The 26,136-nt window shown below is 32.8% G+C and overlaps 1 protein-coding gene and 1 long non-coding RNA gene across 2 annotated transcripts; both read right to left on the bottom strand.

Moving 5' to 3' along the window:
* Positions 1 to 183: 183 nt before the first annotated feature.
* LOC123270928 lies at positions 184 to 20,525 on the bottom strand. Its single transcript, XR_006510728.1, has 3 exons — positions 19,777 to 20,525; positions 15,455 to 15,459; positions 184 to 199 (listed from the first exon to the last, which is right to left on the bottom strand). It is a non-coding gene; the product is annotated as an uncharacterized LOC123270928 (long non-coding RNA).
* Positions 20,526 to 24,082: 3,557 nt separating this feature from the next.
* Positions 24,083 to 26,056, bottom strand: LOC123270407 (2,3-dehydroadipyl-CoA hydratase-like). Its single transcript, XM_044736444.1, has 4 exons — positions 25,660 to 26,056; positions 25,342 to 25,589; positions 24,512 to 24,806; positions 24,083 to 24,419 (listed from the first exon to the last, which is right to left on the bottom strand). The coding sequence occupies exons 1-4, from the start codon at positions 25,772 to 25,774 to the stop codon at positions 24,142 to 24,144; spliced, it is 936 nt and encodes a 311-aa protein (XP_044592379.1). The 5' UTR covers positions 25,775 to 26,056; the 3' UTR covers positions 24,083 to 24,141.
* Between the last annotated feature and the right edge of the window lie 80 nt (positions 26,057 to 26,136).

Raw genomic sequence — 26,136 nt, 5'->3', positions numbered from 1 at the left:
AATTTATCGATGGACAGATTATTTTATCATTAAATATTGACATTTGTATGTAAAGTTATAATTATTAATAAATATACTATCATATATTATAATGTATATGTAAATGTACCTAAGGAATGGGCTAAGGTTGGTTTTTTTTATGCTTCGAGCCCAATTGTATTCCAATGTATCATAAATAAATGGAGTAAGAAAACAATTACTTGGATTGTAAATTAAATGTTCATGCCCCGAGCCAAAATTAAAATACTAATTCGAGCCTCAAAAGCCTACTTTCTTTTGATGTTGTGCCTATCGCTGAATGTAAAATATTATTTTGACCCTCAATCTACTGAAAATAGGGTATGGAGGCACAAATTAGTGTTTTAGAATAATATTTTCAACCTCCAAAACCTAGGATCGCTTTGAACACCTTATTTGCAGTACTTCAGCGTACTAAGAGCATAAGTAGGTTAATTTTACGATTTCATAGAACATAGAATTTCGTAAGTTTACAGTTGAAAACATTAACTAAGCCCAATTTTGGACTTAGAATTTTTCTACTTTATGCTCTCAATAAAATTTTCAAAGTTTTCACTTTAACTTTGAATATGAAAAACTAAAGTTCAAAAATTTGGTTAAAATATTATATGTTAGAAGCAATAAGTATATGGGCGTAGGGTAATATAAACACACATATGATAAATTTATTACACTGTTTCAAACTCGAAAGTTTATTAGTAGAGAAAGTTAAAAAAAGTAATAGTAATTTCAATACCACAAATAAACAGTACTCTTTTTTTTTTTTTAACACGGAAAAAAGTAAACTGTAATAAATAATAAGGTAAAAGCCCCAATTATTGACACTATAAGACACAAAGTTATGATTTCATTTTTTTAAGCAATAAAATGTTAATATCGTTGAATTTTATTTGTGGTAATGTCTCAAGTAATGTTTTTACTAATCAATTTCTTTTTTTTAAATGATAATCAGTGATATTTACTAATTAATTTTAAATAATTAAATAGATTATCCGGATACACCAATTATTGACAGATTAAAAAACTGATTGATCTAATAATTATTGGCATATCTAAGCCCCAATTAATTTCACTTATACTGTGCATGTGTCAAATTATCTGCTTATTTTTATTTATCGAAACTCATTATTAAGTAATCAATACTATTAAAGTTTATTAATAATAATTTCCATAAAAGTGATTAATTACTATTAAAAATGCTGGCTGTCAATATGAGATTCAACTTAAAAATTATCAACTAGTTATTGACACTCATTATTGAAATATTATAAAGCATACAATTAATTTCGATTATTTAATTTTATAAGTTTTTCATATATTGTTAATTAAAAAAATAAAGATCATTATAATTAGATGAAGAAATCAATTTAAACTCGGCATTTGAATAAAATGCTTTTCTAACCAAAATTGTTAAGAAAATAGATGCTCGTAAACTGTTTTGAACTGACAGTAATTTTTTTTCAATTTTTTAATTAATTAAAATTTAATAAAAATTTATATGATAGTTATTCTTATTAAAGATAATTAAGTATATTTAAAAATAATTCAGGGTGTCAATATTTAGACCCCTGTCAATAATTGGGGCTTTTACTTTAGTCGATTTATAATAAGTAATGATCTACTGAAAAAAATTATCATTTTAAACAGTAAAATCGTGATTTAAATGATCACCTCATAATATTTATCACTTAAATACTAGAATTTATTATTTACGTGACGAAAATACTATTTCAAACAGTAATATTCGTTATGTGAATGTCGAAATGTTAAAAGATAATAATTAAAAATTTAGACTTCGATATTTATCATTTCGTACTTAAAAAATGATCGCATGATGTGTGGGACTCTTTCTTCTCCTTATTTGTGAAGCTAATGCTCGCCCGAGTCAAAGTTAAAAAACTAATTTCAGCCTCCAAATACTACTCGAAGGCAAGGAGGCCGAAATCAGTTTTTTAGATCTATACATTTGGTTAATAAAACTCCTGACATTAAAATTTCTCCAACGTTCGTATAGCGTTGCGGATAAGTTGTAGTCTCGCGTGCGTTAGGTGTACTGTTCGAATCTCGGTTAGAGCGATAAGCGTTTTTAGAAAATTATTTATAAGGCAAGCGTTAAACTTAATTAAGATGAATGAATGTAAATGTGATGTGATATCTTATCCCCTCCCCCTCCGCCTCCTTTAAAAAACTCCAAAAAAAAAAGTAAAAAACAAAATAAAAAAGAAAAATTATAAAAAACAAAAAAAAATAAAATAAAGAAAACATTTTTATCAAATGTTTTTTTTAATGCTAATTTTTTTGTTAATTCACATAGCGAATTTTATAAATTATATGAGAATTATAAATTACTAGGAATTTAAATTTCTCGCTTCACGCGCCTTAACTTTTCAATCAATAAGGAATCAGGGACCATATTTTTGCGTTAATTCGATACTTAATTAACTTCACACTTATTTATATTTCATCTATTTAAAGAGGATAATGAATAAATAATAGTATATTGTGCCACAAGGGACGAAAGTACTACATTCTGTCCCGCGTGTGTGATTGCCACCCGAGCCGAAGGCGAGGGTGGCAAACACGCGGGTGAGGATGTAGTACTTTCGTCCCGTGTCACACATACTATTTTTTCTCCTGCCAAGCCGAAAGTTCGCGAATCTTTTAATGCAATAGCATCGTAGGTAATCATGGAAGGGGTCCAGGGGCGAAGCCCCGGTGGGGTCCAGGGGCGAAGCCCCGGCGGGGGGTTGGGGGGGGGGGCGGAGACCCCCCAGTCAAGAAAAAATACAATTTAAAATTATTATTTAAGTAAAGATATTAAAAAAAATAATTAGTGTTATGAAAATAACAGAATAATTTTTATTATAACTTTAAATAATCATTTTGATAAATATTAATAGTAATTATAAGCATTCATTTAATAATAATTATGGATAATCTTAATGATAATATTAGATGATAATTTTAATATAAGAATAATTTTAGTGACTTAATTTAAAATTATCATAACTAATAATTTAAAATTATTATTTAAGTAAAGATATTAAAAAATTAATTTTGTGTTATAACTTCAAATATTCATATTGATAAATATTAATAGTAATTATAAGTATTCATTTCATAATAATTATGGATAATCTTAATAATAATATTAGATGATAATTTTAATATAAGAATAATTCTAGTGACTTGGTGATTTAACATATTTTATGTAAATCAACCTTTTTTTGGTACAATATGATAATTTTTGAAATTTTCAAACTATAACATTATCACTAAATTATCACTAAACATTATCATAAATCACATTATCACTAAATTACATTATTTTTATTATAATTATAGTATATTGCACTAATGACGCAACATGAAGTGTTGACGGAAAAAGTATGTGTTAAAGAGAAGAACGTACAATGCGTGAGAGCCGATGTAGGCACTATTGCGCGTGCGCGTTCATTTATTCCGAGGATAGAAACTGCTGCTTTATTCCGGCTGCAAGCGGAAGGTATTTGAACTTTCGGCTTAGGCAGGAGAAAAAAAAATTAAAATTAAAAATTTTTCCCGCTCCCAGCAGCCATTTTTAATTAAATTTCTTCTCCTTTCCCTTCTTTCCTCTCACCTATTTCATATAAACCAATGAGGATCTTCTTCTCGATCGAACTGTAGGCTTTGGAGGGTCATTTTAGGGTTCTGTAATACTAATTTCAACCTAAACTTGGTAAAAGTGGACAAAAATACCAAGTTTAGGCTAAAATTAAGGTTTCGCTGTACAGCTTAAGTTAATCTAAAAAACTGATTTCAGCCTCCTTACCCTCGAGTAGAATTTGGAGGCTGAAATTAGTTTTTTAATTTTGACTCGGGGCATTTAATTAAGTGTTGATGGAAAATATTTGGTATTGTTGTTGGCCTTTTTGTTCGATTTTTGACTTTCCGCTATCGAAAATTGGGAATTTATTAGTTTAAGTCCAGTTTTAGCAAAAAGTTTTCATCAGACCTCGACATTCGAGGCTCCAACAAGTAATTTGGATCATTTTTAGAAAAACGTCCGCATATCGATGTGTGTAACTTTTTTTTTTTGTGTACGATATCTTTAAAACGAATTAACCGATTGAGACGCGCGACATGCCGTTAGAAAGTGTCTATTGAGACTTGAATTCGATTAAATTTCGAAGTCAATCGGTCAAGCCGTTTTGAAAATCTTCGAAACAATCACTGAATCAAGAACAATAATTTGAAAACTTTCTTAATCCATCCATTTTTTATGATAACTCTTGATTTAATTACCCGAATTGAACCTTGCTTGCGATCATTGATTTTGTTTTCCAACCTTGAGCCCTAATGAATTCTAACATCATGTCGAGTAATTTATAAATAATAATAAAAAAAAAAAAAAAAAAAAAAAAGTATTTGAATAAAAAAATCGAAAAAAATTTTTTTTACGTTTCTTTTTTAGATAACTTTCAAACTTATTATCCAATTGACCTAAAACTGTATATAAACTTTTTGTGCTTAAAAAACTGCATCGATTGCCGTCAAGAAGATTAATATCGAACAACGCGTTTAAAAGATATCGTAGTTCAAAAATGGTCTAAAACAATTCTTAAATCTTTGAGCTCGAGGAAAAAAATTAACTAATTGATAAGTTATTTAGTGCTTTGAGCTTGAAAATAGTGACAAAGTTCAGAGATGGCCGGCAGGGTCAACCACTTTTCAGATTTTTAATTTGAAAATTTAGATATAAATGAGTAAAATGACAACACTAGTCACAAGATTGCAAAAAGCAAAAAGCATGTTTACTTAACTAGTAGACAGTCGTATAATGTATAATAATAATATTCGCGAGTAAAATTTAAGATTCAAGACTAAAAGATTACGCCAGCGCGTTCTCCGCGGTCAGTTGCCTATGGAATGCACCGAGGAAGTAGGTAAGTAAAAGTAATAGAAGAGTTGTATATATATTCAGCTAAAAATATAAAAATAATAACTTCACTTTTGCTTGTTACACGGCATACCCAATCTTAATAATCGCGTTACATCATTTTAAATAATAAATTTTAATAATTAAGTCATCGAAATCTCGAAATTTGTATTCTTTACTTTAATGTTTTAGTTTGTTGATTATTTAATTAAATTGAATAAATCTTGCGAAAATTTTCAAAGAAAATAATCGATTGGCGAATTTTATAACTTGCACTTTTACCCAGTCTCGAGAGGTTCGACATCACCCTACCGATTACCGATCTAAGAGAGATTTGCAAATTGCATTTGCCTTTAACTTGTAGGTTCAGACGAAATTCCAAATTAGTTAAAATTCATATGGATAAATAAAATAAATCAAAGAAGACAGCATATTACTCGATCTGAAAACACGCGCACATGATGACGTATCAACAGTATTCGAAAATATGTCGTTTTCTCCATTTAAAATAAATTCTACTTTAAATTATTACGACATACATTTACCATTACGTCATTACATAAATTTTTATCGATAACTATATTGTAGAAGAAGAAATTTTATTTTATATTTATTACGATTAAAATTATTTTTTTTGTAATTTTGTAATTTAGAAGACAATAATTTATTCATTAGTTAAAAATAAAAGTAAAATGAATAGTAATAATGATAACAATAAAAAGTGAAATTCTATTTTTGTTGAACAAATTTGAGAACAAAATTTTTTTTTAGTTAGAGTTTTAAGAATTCTTTTTTAGTTTCTCGAAAATCTGTTATTTAATTATCATAAAAATTTGAAACTGTTGAGTAATAGTAATAAATTATTTTTAATATTACTAAAACTATAAAAATTGTCATCAATGTCATGGTAAAGACGTCAAAAGAACACTTGAAACATAAAATAATCAAACATCAAAATCTGCTGACGTATTTCGTTTTTCAATTGCAGCTTTCACGGCAAAATATTTTTACACTCTTTACATATTTATAATGTTAGTTTAATTGAAAGAAAGAAATAAGAATTTAGAAGCAAGCTACTGGGCATAAAAAAAGATACTAAATGTCGAGGGAAGATCAAAGATCAATCATTTAAATAAATGATCGATCGGTACCCTTTAGCATTCTTTGGAGATTTTCCACAATAAATAAATAAGATAATACTTTAATAACAGTCTAAAATTTTCTCGTCGAGACACGAGGTTAAGAGAAACCCGAGCAATTGGTAACCGATCTCTTCATTACCATAAATCTCCTCTCTCTTTTATTTACTTGACAATTTTACTTGAAATATCTAAAAAATATTCACATTTTCCAAATAAATTATAACTATCAAAAATTGAGTTTCTAAGATTTATAATAGACTTTTTTGTTATCCATAAATTTAATAAGGTATATATGAGTAGTTGCACCAGGTTAAACAGTTGTTACGAGATTTATAGTGAGTCTAAACATGAAGATGATTACCGTACTGTGTCTGACTGTAAAATATTTTATTTCATCAGTTAATTCTGATTTTTTATTACTAAATATTCAATTAATATATTATAAAGCCAAATTTAATTAGTGATTAATCACGGCACACTGATAGAAGAATTTATTAATTATCATTAAATTCTTTTATTGGAAAGAACCTTTTACTTTATTATATATAATTGAATATTTTTCAACTATTGATAAATTTTAAAAAAAAAAAAAAAAGAAAAAGTACATTTATCAACAGTTAAGAAATCTCTATTAGCAATTAAAAAATATTCATTATGAGTTAACGAACGTTTATTAACAATTAATTAATTTGTTTGTAGTGAATAAGTTTTATAAACGGTAAAATGTTAAGATCATTCATTAAAAAATAATACCATATAATATTTTATAATAAAGATATGATATACACTAATTATTTTCACCATAAAAATAAATTCTGTAACTTATTACAACCCATGGTCTCTCATTAATTTTATTTTTGATATTTTTAACGTCCCGTTATGTAAATCAATGATTTTCAAAAAATCAGGAAGTTATTGGTTTCACCATGATTTTCGAAAGTCAAGTTCTCATCAGATCTCCACGTTTTGAGGTCCTAGAAAACTATTTTGACTATTGCTACGAGGATGTCCCTTCCATATCTGTGTGGATGTTAAGTTCTCAAAACTTTTGAACGGTTTGACCGATCAAAACGAGGTTCGCGGCATTCGAAAGAGTTTTATTGCCATTAGATTTCATATGAGTTTAAATCAATTCAGCTCAGTAGATTCTGAATAATCTCAAGAAAATTTCCAATAAAATAGTATTTTGGGATAACCTTTAAACTAGTGTATCGATAGATTCCAAAATTCAATCAGTTTTTAGCCTCAAAAAATAACCCTAGTAGAAATGAAATCAAGTTTTTAGCCAGTAACTGGCCAGTTTTACTAGACTTAAACCAGTAACTGGCCAGTGTAATATCCAGTTTCTGTCTAGTAACTGGCCAGTTTTACTAGAGATCTAACAAAACATTATGGCGGCTTTAGTGAAACTGTCAGTTTCGAATTCTGAGGTTATTAGGCGTTATTAAAATTGTCAAATAAATTCAAAATAATGTTTAATAAACGATATGATATAAAAAAGTTTCATTTATGTGTACATTATAAAATAGATAACATCATTAGTCTGATAGACTAATAATAAATCTAACAATAGAATAAGAAAATAATTATTTTGAATTGGAGATTTGTTTTTAATGTCCACAGTCGCAATTTATATATTGTGTCATTTTTTTTCACTGTATCCATTTTGAAATATATACTGGAAATTATTTACACGTTAATAAACACTAATTTTGATTGATTTATACTGTTTTTTAATAATAATAATTACAATAATGATGCGTACAGGTTAACAAAAAAAATAAACAAACATACACACACTAGTAAAGATACACTGTCGGTGTAACTAATGTTTATGACTTAGTTGTAGGTGGCGCGATTTCAAGTTTTTACTCGATATCACTGGCCAGTTACTGGTTTATATCCAGTGAAAACTCGATTATTTCTACTAGGGAACATTAGTGGCCGCAAACTGCATCAACATCGCTCGATCCGTTCAGGATATATCGTTGACGAAAAATTTGGAAAAAAGTGATAATTTTTGGTTTAGTAAGTTAACTATGAGTGCTTGAAAAAGTGCGTCGAAAGCCACCAAGCTCGTCAAAATCAATTGATTCGTTCGTGAGTTATTTGATTTTGAAAAATTACAAAAAACGTAGTTTTTATTATAATTTTTCAATTTTCTATCAAATCGGATTTCTTTCTGAGAGTGAAGCTCTCTTAATTGTGCTAAATGCCGCCAAACATTTTAAAATCGGTTGATTTCTCCTAAAGTTATTGCATATTGAACATTTTCAAAAAAGTTATTTAATGAATACAAACTAGACTTTTGAGCTTGATATTTTTTAATTCAGAAATAATTGATGATTTTGATCTAATGGAATTATTTACTGAAGTTATGGGATTATGATAAGTCTTAAAGTTCAATTTTTATACTCTATTTTTACTCAAGGGCCTAAAGAAAAGTTGATTAATAATCAATGAATATCTATCAACAATTAACAAATGTTAACTAACTATAAACAAATATTTATTAACAGTTGATAAATTGTATTCAATAAATGGTTTATAAGCTGTTTAGAAATATTCATTTAATCATTCAATGTTTCAAAATCATTCATTAAAAATTAATAAAACTTATTAAACATAATCAAATTCTTCTATCATTGATTTACATTAATCAAATCGAAAAAATTTAATTACATTGATCGATAAAATGGCTCTTTTAAAAAAGAATGAATAAAAAGATACTACAGTAGAACCTCGTTAAGTCGAACCTCGATAAGTCGAAAACCTCCGCAACTCGAAGAAATGTTTCATTCCCTTCCCCTCAAGCCGTAAAACCTCCGTTGCTCGAAATTTTTACCCTGTATAAGTCGAAATAATTAGTGAGTCCCTACAAGCTATTTCTGTACATTTTTACCCTCCATAACTCGAATACATACACTTGGACCTCTTTATCTCGAATTTAAAATTATTATCGTATGTAAGTATCTTATCAGGATGACCAGTTCTACGAAATGGTAATGGAATTTCTAGATGACATCAGGTTTTCTGTTGACGATTGTAAAATGATCATACTGTTAGACTTAGTTAGAATTCACTACAATATACATTCATTTTGACAGCTCCCCGTGAAAAAATTAATAAGCAATGAGTGTAAAACTCAAAACTCTTAGTCTTTCTAAACAACTGCAAGTGCTCAAAGCAGTGAAGATTAGTCAAAAAAAGCTAAAGATAAAGAATAGCTTTATTTAAAGCAAAAAAAGAATTACTGACTTTTTCCAATAAGTTTTTTGAATAAATATGTTGATAACATATGTAACTTGAATTTTTGTATGTGTATGTATTTGACTTTTTCCTTTCTGTTTGTCATCTCCCTAACTCGAAACCAGTTACTGCCTAACTCGAAACCCTCTATAACTCAAAAACTCTATAACTCGAATTTTTTTACCTCTCCCTTGGAGTTCGAGTTATAGAGGTTCTACTGTATATAACATTTAAAGTATTTAGCTTTGCGTGATCCTTTCTTATATTATAAAAGATACGGTCAAAATCCGGGATTTCGTTGACTGGAAACAGCTTTCCGTAGTTTTTATTTATTTACTTTTTTATTACACTGTTATTTTCTCCTTTCAGCGGTTGCTGGGTATATACACTTACACTTACATTTACGCTTAACTACGGAACATCCTATAGCCTCCTATGTCTTGTGTCTTGTCAAAGCCTTGGTCATAGCCCAGGTCGCAATCGTGTTTCAAGCATTAGCTGCATGTTAGACTGGTTTATCAAGGTTTCAAGCGTCACCAGCAGATGCAACCGGGAACAGAATCGTCTTATTTTAAGAGCTTATAACTTTGGTCATTACGAAAGCCGGTGGAACGACTATTTTATTTATACTTTTTTCGGGTTTGGAAACAACTTGGCCCTTATTTTTTTTGTGGAAACTTTGTTTACAAACAAATTAAAAAGTGTTAATAAATTCTGTATCTATATATACATTTAGTTAGGAACAAAATGAAACGTAGAAATGGAACTATTAAAATTTATCCGAAACGGAGAAATTTAAAAAGAACAACATTTTTCAGGAGTTCAAAATCATTCTTTCGTCATTTTACACAAAACAGTCTACTAAACGAAAAAAAAATATTGCTATTGGAGCCATCTCCTAGATAGCTACTCGTAGATCGCTAATCTATCGTATATAGTATCTAGTATATAGTATACAGCTGTATGACAGTAGCAATACTTCAGATCGCTCGGAGAGCTATAATACTACATTTTCCAACGGCGCCCTCTAGTTGGAAAAAAATATCGTTCTCAGAGCAACACTGTATTGCTATAGTAGCTATCTCCACTTATCTCTGTTTGATTGATTGTTATTAGAGCCATACGGGACTGCTGAGAGTGCTAAACGCCTTGCTATAGTTTCAGATTTCGCGCGCAGTCTTGTATGACATATTTTATAAACTCCAAAATATTTGTTTTGTTTATCGTGAATTCATGGATGACTACCCAATGAAATATTATTTTTCTCCTGCCTAAGCCGAAAGTTCAAATACCTTCCGCTTGCAGCCGGAATAAAGCAGCAGTTTCTATCCTCGGAATAAATGAACGCGCACGCGCAATAGTGCCTACATCGGCTCTCACGCATTGTACGTTCTTCTCTTTAAGGTATTACCCTCGCGACTTCCGTCGTCAAAAGTTTATGCCAGAGTGTACGGTACACATACCAGATAGCCATTATTGACAAGCCTAAAATTTTTTGCTGTTTATGTACTTATTTCAGCCAATCACGAAGGAGATACTGATCGTTTGAAAAGTCGGGCAACACTGCGTGAGCGTTAAGATATTTTATAGTGGTTATACTGTAGTGTTTTGGACTGGCTGTAGACTTACCTCTGTTTTGATACATGCGTTTATTTATTTATTTACATACATTGAAAGATTAATATATATTATTATATTAAAATTGTTAACTTTTTGAATTTTTAATAAATATAAAAAAAAAATGAAAATTAATTCAGCCGACATTTAAAAATTTTTAGAATTTTTTTTTATTGAAAAAATGATTACAAAAAAATAAAAAAGAAATTTCACTTGAAAAATACTTCAAAAACTGTAAATGCAATATAAAAAAAATTTTTTTTTTTCTAATTTAATTATTAAAAAAAAGTCAAAAATTAAAAATGTTGGCTAACTTTAGTATCATAAAAAAATACTTATTTTCATAAAATAATCATAGTTTTTTTTTTTCAAATAAATAAAATTAATAACTATAATATTACACCTAACGTAAATTAAACTTTTCAAATTTGTCAGCGCATGCGCGTCTCATACTTCTTTCGCGGCTAACAAAACTTGCGCTGTTGCCACAGCTTTATTAACGTATCCCCTCCTCAGTTAAAGTCTGGTAAATTTTTCATTACTTATTAATAAATATCTCTGAAACTGTGTGGTAATTATCAATGAATTTTTTTTTTTTAAATTGTTTAGTTGTTAGTTAACGTTACTCTAGTTTTTTAAAAAGATCCTAAGAAAAGTTTCTAAGATATAAAAATGTTTGTAGGTAAATTTTTCGATATCCCGTATACCGTAATGTATAAGAGCGTTCAAAACTCAAACTTTAAAATTAAATATCTCGGAAACTAGATAGTAAAAAATTCTCAAATTGCGCCAATCGACGAAGAATTATATGAACATTAATCGACCAAAATTAAAAAAAAATCCTAAGAAAACGACTTTGGCGAGGGTACTACCTTAACACATACTTTTTCCGTCAGCACTTCATGTTGCGTCATTAGTGCAATATACTATAATTATAATAAAAATAATGTAATTTAGTGATAATGTGATTTATGATAATGTTTAGTGATAATTTAGTGATAATGTTATAGTTTGAAAATTTCAAAAATTATCATATTGTACCAAAAAAAGGTTGATTTACATAAAATATGTTAAATCACCAAGTCACTAGAATTATTCTTATATTAAAATTATCATCTAATATTATTATTAAGATTATCCATAATTATTATGAAATGAATACTTATAATTACTATTAATATTTATCAATATGAATATTTGAAGTTATAACACAAAATTAATTTTTTTAATATCTTTACTTAAATAATAATTTTAAATTATTAGTTATGATAATTTTAAATTAAGTCACTAAAATTATTCTTATATTAAAATTATCATCTAATATTATCATTAAGATTATCCATAATTATTATTAAATGAATGCTTATAATTACTATTAATATTTATCAAAATGATTATTTAAAGTTATAATAAAAATTATTCTGTTATTTTCATAACACTAATTATTTTTTTTAATATCTTTACTTAAATAATAATTTTAAATTGTATTTTTTCTTGACTGGGGGGTCTCCGCCCCCCCCCCCCGCCGGGGCTTCGCCCCTGGACCCCACCGGGGCTTCGCCCCTGGACCCCTTCCATGATTACCTACGATGCTATTGCATTAAAAGATTCGCGAACTTTCGGCTTGGCAGGAGAAAAAATAGTATGTGTGACACGGGACGAAAGTACTACATCCTCACCCGCGTGTTTGCCACCCTCGCCTTCGGCTCGGGTGGCAATCACACACGCGGGACAGAATGTAGTACTTTCGTCCCTTGTGGCACAATATACTATTATGCAATCTCAAAGAAACATTATTTAATTCGAAGATTATAATTTAAATAATCAGTAAAAATATAATTTAAAAAAATTTATCTAGAAAAATGATTTAAATTAAAGTGCAATATTATCAGAACTCAAAACCAATGTTAATTCAAATTTTTTTTTCACAAAGAAATAAATTAGTTTTTTGATTGATACAGATTTATTTTTCATGTGGAGTAATAAATTAATTTTATAATAATAAATAAGTAATAAATTAGTAGATAGCTTATTTTTTCTTCAGTTTTTAAGTAAATTTAAACTTCGTCAAAAAAAAAATTCAAAATATGCACTGAAACAATTTTTTAAAAGTCTTGAGCGTTTTTTTTACTGTTATTTTTGTAAATTATTTATTACTTTTTTTAAAATTGTCGAACTTCTGACTATAATTATACTTATTGGTGATAAATAATATAAACCCATGTTTTTATTTGAATTATAATTTATAATAAAACATTATGATAATTATCCAAATTTTTTATTGACCTTTTTTATATTCTTCAATTTAATTTGTTTATTCAATAAAGATAAAATAAATAATTTGAAATTATTCAATTGATAAATTTAATTTTTTATAGATTTTTTATAAATTATTTTGAAATCATTATGGACAAATATTGTTATTCAATTATTCGATATTGGTATGTGTGTATTTGATTATGATAAATGGCACTGTTGGAAAATGTAGTATAGCTCTTTTAACCATCTAAAGTATTGCTACCAGGACCATACAGTATTGTTACTGTTGAAATACGTTTTGCTGTATTAGCGATCTAAGAGTAGCTATCTAGTAGATGGCTCTAGAAGCAATATTTTTTTCTCTGTGTAATATAACCACAATATTCATCAGTGAATTTATTATAAACAAAAGTTTGGAAAATCCAAATGAGCATGCCTTAAGCGCTCATGTCATACACAAATTATTCAGATCGTAACAAAAAATTATTCGTTTTTTATTTGAATTTTCCCGCGAGTAGTATTATCCCCTCTATAGGTCGAGCTAAAGAAAAATTTTAACAGATGATAAAACAGTTAGTAATTATACCATCATGTATGTATAGTTCCTGCTTGTTTATAGTTATTTCAATCCTGTTTTATGAAAAATATATATGGCTGCCGAAATCGCAGAAAAAGTCACCGAATTGATAGTCGAAAAAAATTAACTGTATCGAAACAGAATTATTTTGACACGCAATTTTCACAAGGGTTTTGACAAACTTCCTAAGAAATAAAACAAAAAAAAAATTAAATCGTGAAAGTGATTTTTGACAAAGTTGTGGTGTTATCGAACCCAGTGCTCCCGTGAATACCACGCTCTTATTCATTTAATTCATCAATAAAACGAGTTTTTTCTGAGAAATCTTATTTAATTAGTAAGAAATTTTTAACTTCCCGCTAAGAAAATTGAAAATTTTAAAGTCGGGAAGTTATTGGTTTTACCCCGTTTTTCGAAAATCGAGTTTTCATCAGATCTTGACGTTTTAAGGTCACAGGAAGCTTCCCTGATTCTTCCCGCGATGGTGTCCGTGCGGCTGTATGTGTATATATGTATATATATATATATATATATATATATATATATATATATATATATATATATATATATGTGTGTGTGTGTGTGTGTGTGTGTGTGTGTGTGTGTGTGTGTGTGTGTGTGTGTGTGTGTGTGTGTGTGTGTGTGTGTGTGTGTGTGTGTTTTCCTTAGGGGGGGGGAATCTTTTTTACGGATTCTAGGCATAGCTGTTTGGCCTGGATATGTGGCGACTCGACGCAGCGTCATACTAAAACTCGCCGCTGACGCCCCTACCCACTAAACCCCTTTCTCTTCTATCCTCTGATCCCCCATGGTACCGCCGTAAGGCATTTCTTCGCGGGGGGAGGAATTAGCTGCCGCTCTTCCTTCTGGTGGCTAAGATGTTATTTCTTTCTTCTAGATTCTGTCTTTCCTCTTTATTTATCCTAGATACTCTTTTCCTCTCAATGGATCGCAACTCTGTAAGCACTTTTGTAGCAAAAGTGCTTGTGGCGTTCCAGGCAGCTTCTGACGACAACATTGCTTCTACTATTGATTCTGGTTGGGTTCTCTTTTTCAGAATCTTCTCTAACTCATCGCGCTGTTGGTTGAAACGTGGACACACAAAGAAAACATGCTCCGCATCTTCATTGACCCCTGGACAGGACGGGCACTCTGGGGTATCATCGTGCTTAAAGCGGTGAAGATACTTCCGGTAACATCCGTGCCCTGATAACATCTGCGTTAAATAATAGTTGATCTCGACTTGACTCCGGTTGAACCACACATCAATCCGAGGTATGAGATGGTACGTCCACCGAGCTTTCTCTGCAGAATTTCACTCCTGTTGCCATCTTGCGATGCTGTGTTGCCGTTCTTCCCTTCTAAGTTCTTCAGGGCTCAGTGTGGTTGACCTTTTTCGTTGATATAGGTTCCGTCTTTCCTCAGCTAGGACTCTGAGAGGCAGAGTACCGGAAATAACACACACTGCTTCCTCTGATATTGTGCGGAAGGCGCTAGTTACTCGTAGGACACTCAGTCGATATACTGGTCCAGCCTTTCTCCATGATTCTTGCGTCTTTAGTGCGTCGGCCCAAATGGATATTCCGTAAGTGAGCACCGATGTGACTACTGATGACAATAATAGCCTCCTGCTCTGCTTTGGGCCTCCGACGTTCGGCATCAGTCGTGCGAGACTAGCCCTCACTACTGACGCTTTGGCACTGACATGTTCCACTTGCTGCTTGAAGTTGAGTCGGGCATCAAGCATCACTCCCAAATATCGGATATAAGGTTGTGATGTGATTTCTTGTTCGCCGACTTTCAGCTTAATGGTCTCTACCACTTTTCTGCTGGTAATAAGCACTACCTCAGTCTTGTGTTGCGCCAGTTGCAGGTTCACTGCGTCTATCCACTGGTTAACGCGCTCAAAAGTGAGATCGAACATATGGTTTATCTCGTCCAGGTGTTTGGCAACGATCACTACGGCTACGTCATCTGCATATGCTACGAGTTTGACGTTTCTTGGCAGAGTTAGTCTTAATAGGCCGTCATACATAATATTCCACAGGAGCGGGCCTAGAACTGAACCTTGTGGTACACCTCCAGTAATATCATACTCCCTCGGACCGTTCTTCGTGTCATACTTTAGGACCTTGTTTTCAAAGTAGCTTGCTACGATCTTAAGAAGGTATTCTGGTACATTCTTCTCTTGGAGGGCCTGCATGATGCATTCTCAATTGGCGGAGTTGAAGGCGTTTCTGATGTCTAGAGTCGCCACCAGGCAATACTTCTTCATTCCACCCTTCCATCTGGTTCCTGCGATTGCTTCCTTGGCCGTATCAACAACCAGTTTGATTGCGTTCAGGGTTGATCGTCCTTTCCGAAATCCATACTGATTGTCTGCCAGGAGTGGGTCGACTACTGCTTCAATTCTCTGGTAAATTATGCGTTCAAATATCTTACCCACTGTATCTAGCATGCAAAGTGGGCGGTAAGATGACGGTTCATCCGGTGGCTTTTTCCCTTTAGGAAACAGCACTAACCGTTGCTGTTTCCACTTTCGAGGAAAAATCCCTTCTTTGAGGCAGGTGGTGTAAACATCCAGGAATAATGCCGGTGCTGCCTTTATAGCTGTTTTTAAGGCAATATTAGGGATTCCATCTAATCCTGGTGCTTTATTATTCCCTACGCGTTTGCAAGCCTCCGTCAGTTCTTCTTCCGTGACAGGTGGAATGTCCTCCAGTTTGCCTTGAGCTAACTGGTAATGAAGCTCGCGTTGCTGTGGAAACAGCGCGGTAACGATTCTCTGCAGAAATTGTGGGCATGTGGGTGCCGGCATTTGTTTGACTTTTAGGTGAGTCATGACCCCCTTGTACGGTCTACCCCACAGGTCTTTGTCCACCTCGTTGATGAGCTCTTTCCAGCATTGCCTCTTACTATCCTTGATGGCTTTGTTCAATGATCGACGGGCTTTTTTGTACTCTGCGACCAGCTCCGCAGAATTAGGTCGTCGATGGCCACGCTGGGATATTCTTCTTTTCTTTAGACACTCTTTCCGAAGAACGCTAATGTGGTCGTTCCACCAGTGTACTGCCGGGCGTTGGCTTATGCTGCGTTTCCGGACCATACTTGCGTCACAGGCCTGGACAACTCTTTTCATCAGGTCCTTGGTCATTTCTTCTGCGGATCCAGTAGTAATCAGTTCACTATTCAGGGCTATTACCAATGTGCTTGTTTCAAAAGACTTCACTTTCCATCCAATGGTATTGAGTGACTTGATTGGTCTTCTTGTATTCCGGTCATGTGATATTTCTCAGATAATTGCCTTGTGGTCGCTGGCTGTGTAGATATCCATCACCTTCCAGTCGTATTTCCCACTGATGAGGCTGCTGCTGACGAAAGTGAGATCTACAATAGAGCTTGCTTCTCCTTTAGTATAGGTTGGCGTATCACCACTGTTGAGCTGGACTACATCTAGTGTAGTAAAAGCTTCTAGTAGTGCTTTTCCTCGCGCATTGGTCTGCTTGCTGCCCCAGTCTACTGCCCAGGAGTTGAAGTCACCGGCAATCGCGACTGGATAATGCTGCTTGGCGTCCTCGGTCAGTTTGTCCAAGAATTCAGTGAATTCAACAATGGATAGGCTAGGTGGTGCATAACAGCTGTAGAAACGGATGCCGTTAACTGTTGCTGCTACAAAGCCGGCATTATCATTGTTAACTATCCTCTGGAAGGGATGCTTACCACAGAACCAGATGACAGCCTTGGCGGTGCTGTCAGATTCCCAAAGCTGGGTATTCAGGTGTCTGTATGGCTCTGCTATCATTACTAAGTCTAACTCTAGTTCTCTTGCTATTTGCATAAGCAGATCATGTGCAGCTTCGCAATGGTTTAGGTTTAGCTGCAATATCTTCATGTCTGTTTGTTTATTATCTTCTGGAGTGCCTCTTTAAATACTGGGCACCTGGATGCGCCGGCATGATGGGCCGCGTTCTCCGCACTTTGGTCCGCGCATAATACACATTTCGCTGGGTTTTTGCATTCAGCAATCTTGTGTCCCTCTTGTCCGCACCTAATACATAGCTTAGACCGATCTACATTGCTCTTGCACTGGGATCCATGGTGTCCAAAGTGCCAGCACTTGAAACATTGGATTGATCTCCTCGTAGCTCTGATTCGGCAGTTGGCCCAGCCGATCCGGACTTTACCGCTTTCTGCCAATATCTTCCGCGCTGCAGCTGCTGCTAGTGTCACAACAGCTGTCTGAGTACCTCTGTAGGCCTTACGAATCTTAATTGCCCCTAGTAGTATCTCGCAGGTTTCTCCGATTACCGTTCGCAAGGCGGCCTGAATATCCTCCTTGGTTGTGGTATCGTCAAGATCTCGGATTTCGACGTCTTCCTGTGGTCCTTTGCAGATTACCTTCGCGTCTTCTTGGAGGATGCCCGCGATGGTCTTCTGTAAGGCTTGCCCTCGGTCAGTGCTCTTCCTCGAAAGCGTAATCAGCAAGCTCCCGGTCCTAGTTCTTTGGATCTTATCCACTGTAGTACGGATCTGTTCGTCAGGGACGTCCTGCTTTATTCGCTTCAGAATCTCAGCATACTTTGCCGTCTCTGCTGGGCGGATGATCAGTGCGTCCGGCTTGATCCGTTTGCGCGGTTTTTTCCGCTTAGGCTCTGGCCTGGGCTCCTTCGGCGGTTGTTTCTGGAGCTTTTCTTTTGCTTGCTCTCTCTTGGACTTCCTTGATTGGACTTTTTGCCACTCATTCACCTCCTTTTTTTCGCCGTTCTATGTTACCTCGTTTTTCGGAGGACTCGGTTTAAGGTCCTTCTTCTTCTTGTTACGGCTGGTCATTGAGTCTGGGGAATTTCGCTCCTTCCTTTTCCCAGGCCTGATATCAGTTCCAGTTTCCTCACCGTCTTCGACAACTGACTCGACGTCACCCTCGCCACCTGTGTCCACCTCTTCGACAAACGTGTCGGCTTTTGCAGGTGAAACCGCTGTCGCACTCGTCTTCATCACGACATTACCGTATTGCTGTTGGATGTTCTGCCACTCTTTGTCCAGTTTCTTGAACCTTCTCAGGGCACTGCAGATGTTCGTCGACTTCGACTTGATCTCCTTGTGGACATTTTGCTTGGTTTGGAGAAAGTCCTGTAGTCCACTGACTAGCTTCTCCAGATGTACCAGAGCATCTATCCTCTTCATGTTTGCACTAAGTAGCAGTGCGTCTTGCTGGGCATGAGGCCCGTTTTCACTCTTGTTTGTTTCCTGTGAATTACTCATACTTTTTGATTTACCAGCGCATCGTACGGAGAGGAGCGGGTTGCCATAACTAGGAACGGGTGTACCCTCGGAGATAGTACTCCTACCCCAGTTCCCTGAGGCCTAGCCGACATTTAGCCAGTCCCGGAATACACGGACGGACTAGACTCGCTCGGAGCGGTGAAGATTCCGATCTCTAACACTCACTGCGTACTTCCTGATCAAGGCCCGAAGTGGCTGGCTCCTGATCCACTGCTGCAACTTACACCTCGGCAGAGCAAGCTCACATCAGCCGTGGCCTGCATCGTCGGAAACTACGATACAGGTTCCGGTCACTCCCAGTGGGTCACAGCAGAGAAGGATCGTCTTGCTAGGTCAGTTAGTGTGACCAACCCATTACAGGGGAGTTTTGTCCACGGGAGCTTATTTTGTTTGGTTATTTTGCTTGGCTCCTACCCGCTGTACCTCATCAACTAAGAAATTAAGTGTCATCCAAGGACAGCGAGCATCCTCCCATCCGCTCGGGGAGACGCGTCCGGTAGCAGTTTCTCCTCAGCCCCGAACGGCTTTCCCAGCGATCCCGTATAGCTATTTCAGCTATCTTATGTATTGTTGTCATCAGAGCGATTTAGTAGATGGCTCTAGTAACAATCAAACAGATGGCTAAGTGGGGATAGCTAATATAGCAAAGCAGTATTTCTCTGAGAGCGATATTTTTTTTTCTGTGTATACATGGAAAAAATGTGTACCTAAACCCTGATAGCCATCTTAACTCAAACTTTTATTCAATCTACTGCCAAAATTTGTAGCCAACTTGATGGAAAAAGTTTGTAAACCAAACGGTTTTAGTTAAATTGTCTATAAGTTACTCTGCAACTTGACATCAATACTTGCAGTGTAAGTATTTTAGTCAAGTTGTAGTAAAGCTGAAAGAAAATTTAACCAAAAGTTTGGTGCTAACTTGTATTCAAATTGTGGATGTCGATTTTCGTCAATTTGTTTACAACTGTTGTACTGTAAAGAATTACCGCAAGCTTGATGTTAAGTTAACTGTAACTGCTGAAATCCAACTATTTTAAAAAAAAAAGCTTGGCTATCAGGAAAGTTCCAAAAATTTTTCAGTAAACGAATTTCAAAAAAAAATTTTTTCGTCTTTGCAGCTAGAAATGTATTCAAAAATTTATCAAAAGGATAAAAAGGAAGTAGAAAACATGACACTGGGGAAAGTTATTGCAAAACTTTCATAGTTTTTACTACTTAAATTCCCAATAATCATAAAAAGAGTTCCTAAGCAAAAGAGGATGCAGAGTTTCAGCAAAAGAAAACCTTCGACTTAAGAAAAATTTAACGCCGGAAAATGTTTTTGAATAATTTTTGTAGTTTCCACAATTTGAATAAATTACTCAGTTACTTATTGTTACATCGATGTGGTTTATGTAAGTAGTTTTTTTGCATTCTTTGTGTTATTGCACATGAAAAAAAAAAAAAAATAAAATAAAATTGATTAACTTCTCCGAAAATAAATTTCAAATTTCTTTCAATTTTTACATACTGACCCATCTGGGCGCCAGATTCCTCGAAATTTCCGTTTCAAAACTTTAGATCTTATAGTCATCATTATTTTCAAAGAATATCTTGACAATAATATAATTTTCCAACGCAGTTACGGTTGAAAAAGAATACCCACACTATTTTATGACGATAAATAGAAATATACTTATTACTGTACTCTTAAGCACTTGAAACTTGAGCATCCAATTAGTAAAAATCATATTTTGAATAAAGAATGTAGAAGTAGTCACTCGTGAATTTGAATGAAAAGTGTAGGACGTATCTAATGGGATATAAGTATGTTCAGTATTATATCTGAGTACAACTACTCGCATTCTTATGTAGTACATGTATTTATATTTATATATGTATGTAAAAGAAGTATGTAGAGTGCACACGAATAGCGTACGGAGGCTCGCCTGAAGCCATGTAACAACCTACATTTTATTTACTGCACTTTTACTCACCGGCCGTACACACGGCCTTGCTTTGGCCTGAATATCGCGCTTAGTTCTGCTACCTCCTGTATACGTCTTCGTCGCACCTCTCCGCGAGTCCTTTCTCCTTACCTAGCCTCCTGTCCATCGATATTTTATCCGTCAATACTGCTAATTATTTCCTCCCACACTTTTTTTTAAAACGGGCATCAGAAAAAATCAACTACACTCAAATTTTAAAATAGCAACCCTAAGATTAACATCGCTGATGATTTCTATCTTGGTAATTAATTTTTCGAAAAAAATGGGTGATTAAAAATGATAAATTAATTGTTTTTTTTTTTTTTTCGTCCATGTAAACAGGTCCTTGAACTCAATTTACGAATACTGACCTGGTATTTTATGCCATGTAAAGACGTTATTCTTAAAGGTAATGCCTGTATGACTGATGAGTCGAATTTATTTTTTATTTTATTCATCATTTTTTTTTTTTTATATTATATTCATTATTTTTCTTTAATTAATTCAAGATTTATTTAATTTCAGGAAAATTTTTATAGTTTCAATATTAAAAGAAATAATAATAAGTAAATAAATAATTGTAATAATAATTTTTGAAAAATTTAGATCCACAATTTTCTAAAAAAGAAATACGTTTTGAACAATTTTGGCTCGAAAAAATAAAATGGTTCTTCTTGAATTTATTTAAAAAAATTTGAATTTTATTTTTTTTTTCTTTACTTTTAAAATGACCTCTAGTAGCAAGGAGATTCATCGTGAGAGGCTTTTACCAGCGAAAGTCACGTTGGATTATCTGTCGGACGTGTAACACGTCTCTCGCCAACGGACGAGTAAAAATTTATTTATATATACATATATAAAATATATATATGGATAAGAGAACGGACGAGTCATATCGCAATGAATTCACGATGAGGTGAACACTCTTGTTTCCCTTCTTACGAAATATATTTCGATGATAGATCGGTGTACTGCTGGCACTTTACTTTCCATCTTTATTGTATTGAGAAAGGAATTTTTTATTATATTCCAAATACTATTATTATTTTTATTGCTTCATTTGCTATTTTATTAATTGTCCCGATCGAGAGATGCTATTACCATCATTATAACTTAGTTATTTTTCTCATCAAACACCTACTATCTGATTCAACTTTATTAAATATCTTAAAATCTGTTCGAAACTTGATAATTTTTTATGTATGTAGAAAAGCTCTGATTAAAAAATTAATTTCAACCACTAAAAAAATACAAAAAATTTTAATTGGAATGTTTATGACTGATTGCTATAAAGAATTTTTTCCTAACTTATTATTTTTTTGTGAGAAGTATGTTATAATGTAATACAACGTTACATTGGTAATTGTTTGAGCAATTTTCCCATGGACGATATATATATATATATATATATATATATATATATATATATATATATATATATATATATATATATAAATAAAATACAAAAGTGCCACTTGACTTTTCTTCAATAAAGACGGCCGTGCCCGAGTAACAATGGCCGTTGTATTGGGCCTTCGGCAATTCGTGAAAGGCTCAGTGCAGTCTGCGTGACTGCGTCGCGTTTTATTCCTTAAATGCCATGTATTCTGCGATTACAACCACGTGGATTATTCACATTCATATCTATATCTACAATATATTATTAAATTATATATCATGTTATATTATATTATATTATATTATATTATACACTTTCCGATCCGAGATCTGACGAAACAGGATTATAAAGATTTTTTTTTTTCATCTTCTGCACTATTCATTATAAGTACATAATAAGTATTTACCATTGTAATGAATTTTATATAAATATAAAAATATTCAAAGTAAATGTTAATGTTGTTGAAAAAAAAAAAAAAAAAAAACACGAGAGAATAGCAATTAGCGTAGATTAAAACCCGCATAATGATGAATTTTCTGCAATTACAAAGTGCGGGAACCATGAACCACCAGTCCCACTAAATAAAACCGGTAATTGAATACAGATTAGTTTTTGGTTTCTACATTGTAACTCGATACATGATACCGAAATAATTTGTTAAAAAATACATTTATCCTCTGGTCTAATCTAATAAGACTTATAAAATTATAAATCTGTTGCGAGAGTTGCAAGGATAAATTTATTTATTTTTTATCAGCTCCATTCACCGTCAATAAAATAAGAGAAGGTGGAAAATTAAGTAAAGGGTATAGAGGGTTCCATACAATGGTCTAGAGACAGTGCTACGTATTCGAGAAGGATATATATATATGATATTGCGCAACAATGCTTCGCCACCTGCACTCATTTCGTCACAAATATATAAGCTAACTGGTGGCTTTAATCGCGTATATTACCAGTGTGGTGGTAGCTTGTATTACTTTCGCCAATTAAATTTATACTGTATCTATAATCTATGATATGAAAGATGTTACTTTATATTTAAAGATATATTTAACGCAACTTTATTTATACTGCCTCGGGAAATTATTTTATTTAAAAAAAATTTTTTACTCAGATATTGTATCTAAAGATTTAAGTAGTAAGATTTTTTTTTTTGAGAAAAATACCGACTTAACAGTTAATTTAAAATATATATAATTTATAAATATTAAAATGACAGATTCAAGTGTCATTTGGATAATGGTGAAACCGATGAGTCTGTCTTATTACATAATCTTAGATAAGTCATACATCCCACACTGGGGTTTTATATATTTTGTATCTTGTAATGAGAGTAAGAGTATTGTAATAAAAATCTAGATGAATTGATGAGCAAATAGAGACGTATGTCGGTCACGGAATTTTCTACATACGAATCAATGATGTTACGATATACTCACTATATTATAATTATTATTATTATTTATCCTCACCATCAGGCGACTCACGTGTATCTATACATACCATCAATTTTTTATTTTTAATCAGATATGATAAAAATTTTAATTTCATAAAAAAGGAACTTTGATTTGATCATGAGTAACTAAATTTCACTAAAATGATTAAGTTGAAATTTAAAACCTTAAATTTGTGAAGTAAAAAATCTCCTAATTGCACAAAGTTATTTTATTATAAATACCAAGAGATAAATAGTACACAACAATGACCTCTTACAGAAGATCATCGCTTATTTCCCTAAAACTAGTCCTGTCCAACCTGGTGATATTACTAGCCTTGCCATGTCTCCCTAGACCATCAACAAACTTTTTAGCCCCGTGAATGCCGTCTTCAAGCAGAATATCCGTGGAGTTGTCCTTTTCGAACTCAAGAGCCTCCTCTATAGGTTTGGCGCCTAGCGATGCGAAATGTAACGACGTACGATCGGCGAGTAATGCGCGCTGCGGATATTTTATTATCGTCTGAGCCATAGATACACTTTGTCCCAGTCCTGATATCGATTGTCATTGCATATAATTGACAGAGAGCATTATAAGTTTTATTTCAATTTAACTGATCTAAATTTTGATGAAAAGAACTCACCAGCGCCACAGGCAACAAGACGGTTCGCGATTCCCCACTGGAAGGCTTCTTGTCCGGTGATTTCTCTACCGCTGAGGATCATGTCCATGGCTCGTGAATATCCGATCATTGCTGGCAATCTTACAGTTCCTCCGCACATTATTGGTATTCCAAAGCGCCGGTTCAGGAAACCCATCCGCGAGTGTTCCTCGACGATCCGTAAATCGCACATGAGAGCAAGCTCTAAGCCTACGCCTACTGCGTACCCATTTATTGCGGCAATCAGCGGTTTTTTTGACAGTTCGCTCTTGCTACTCTGTAATTAGATAGAAAATATTACTTAATAATGAATAATAAATAAAGATATTTAAATTAGCAAAAATCTATTTTTTTTTTTTTTTTAGGTCTGATTAGTATTTATAAATTTTCATGAAAAAAAAATTTAATAATAGTTAATCATTTCTACATCATAAATATTTTAAAGTTTTAGTATAATAATTTATTTATTATAGAAAAATTTTTTTTAATTTGTAAAAATTAATAAAAAATTTTGTCATAACCAAAAGTATAAGTTTACAATTTCTAAATGCAAAATATTTGAAAGTTTTTTTAAAACAATTTATTTACTAAAAAAATCTGGGATGTTTGCTGATTTGTGACAACAAAATTAAAAGACGTTTGATAATTATATGATTTTTTTTCACAAATAAGTTAGGATAAAAAATTTATAAATAAAAATTCAGTATATAGAAATTAAAAAAAATAATAAATTTTTTACTAATTTTAGGATCATGTCAATTCTTTATATCAAAATAAAAAATAAAACTATGAAAATTAATAAAAATAATTACCAGTGTCCCAAAATGCGGAAGATTGTCAGTTTCACTCTCGCATTTTGAAATCTCTTCTAAATCGAACCCCGAGCAAAAATTACCGCCTATACCATGGATTATACCCACTTGCGAGTCATCATCTTGCTCGAATGAATCCAAAGCATCTGACAGTTCTTCAGCTGCTGCTCGGTCCAAACAATTCTTTTTTTTCTGATTGTTTATTCCGAAAAAGGTGATTGGACCTGTTTTCTCCACCACTATTTTTCCTGAAAGCAATCCAACCAATTTATTCGTAAATGAGATTAATTCAATCAAAAAATTTCAATTAATCGCTACCTTTATTAGTTTCTTCTATTTGTTCAGCAACAGCAACATTTGAGGTTAAGTTGCGTTTTATTTGATTATTAAAAAATTTTCCGACTGACAACGCTAACCGTCTCGTACACGCCATGTTCTTATCTCAATTTATCGTAGTTAAGCAATAAATATTCATAAAATTACTCGGTTTTTGACTTTTTGTACAAAAAACATACACATGCAATCTATTTTTATCTATATTTATGTTATTTTGCCTCAAAAATTTGCAAGTTTTTACGGAGCGTTGTTCGAGTAGCGTCCCATGATGCCGATGAAAGGAAAGTACGTTACAATATGGCTGACCAAGACAGAAATGCTACGACACTGTGCAACAGTGCTGCGTAGTGACATCATTTTAGCGCGCGAAATTTGATTTGAATTCTTTTTGACTATTTTATATTTGTTATATTTTTATGATATGAAATTAGCAGGCACCTGACAAATTTTTTTTTTTTT

The sequence above is a fragment of the Cotesia glomerata genome, linkage group LG8 (assembly GCF_020080835.1).
Source record: "Cotesia glomerata isolate CgM1 linkage group LG8, MPM_Cglom_v2.3, whole genome shotgun sequence".
NCBI classification, from domain to species: domain Eukaryota; kingdom Metazoa; phylum Arthropoda; class Insecta; order Hymenoptera; family Braconidae; genus Cotesia; species Cotesia glomerata.
Note: the sequence above shows the minus strand (reverse complement) of the source record. Positions and strands in the feature narration are given on the sequence as shown.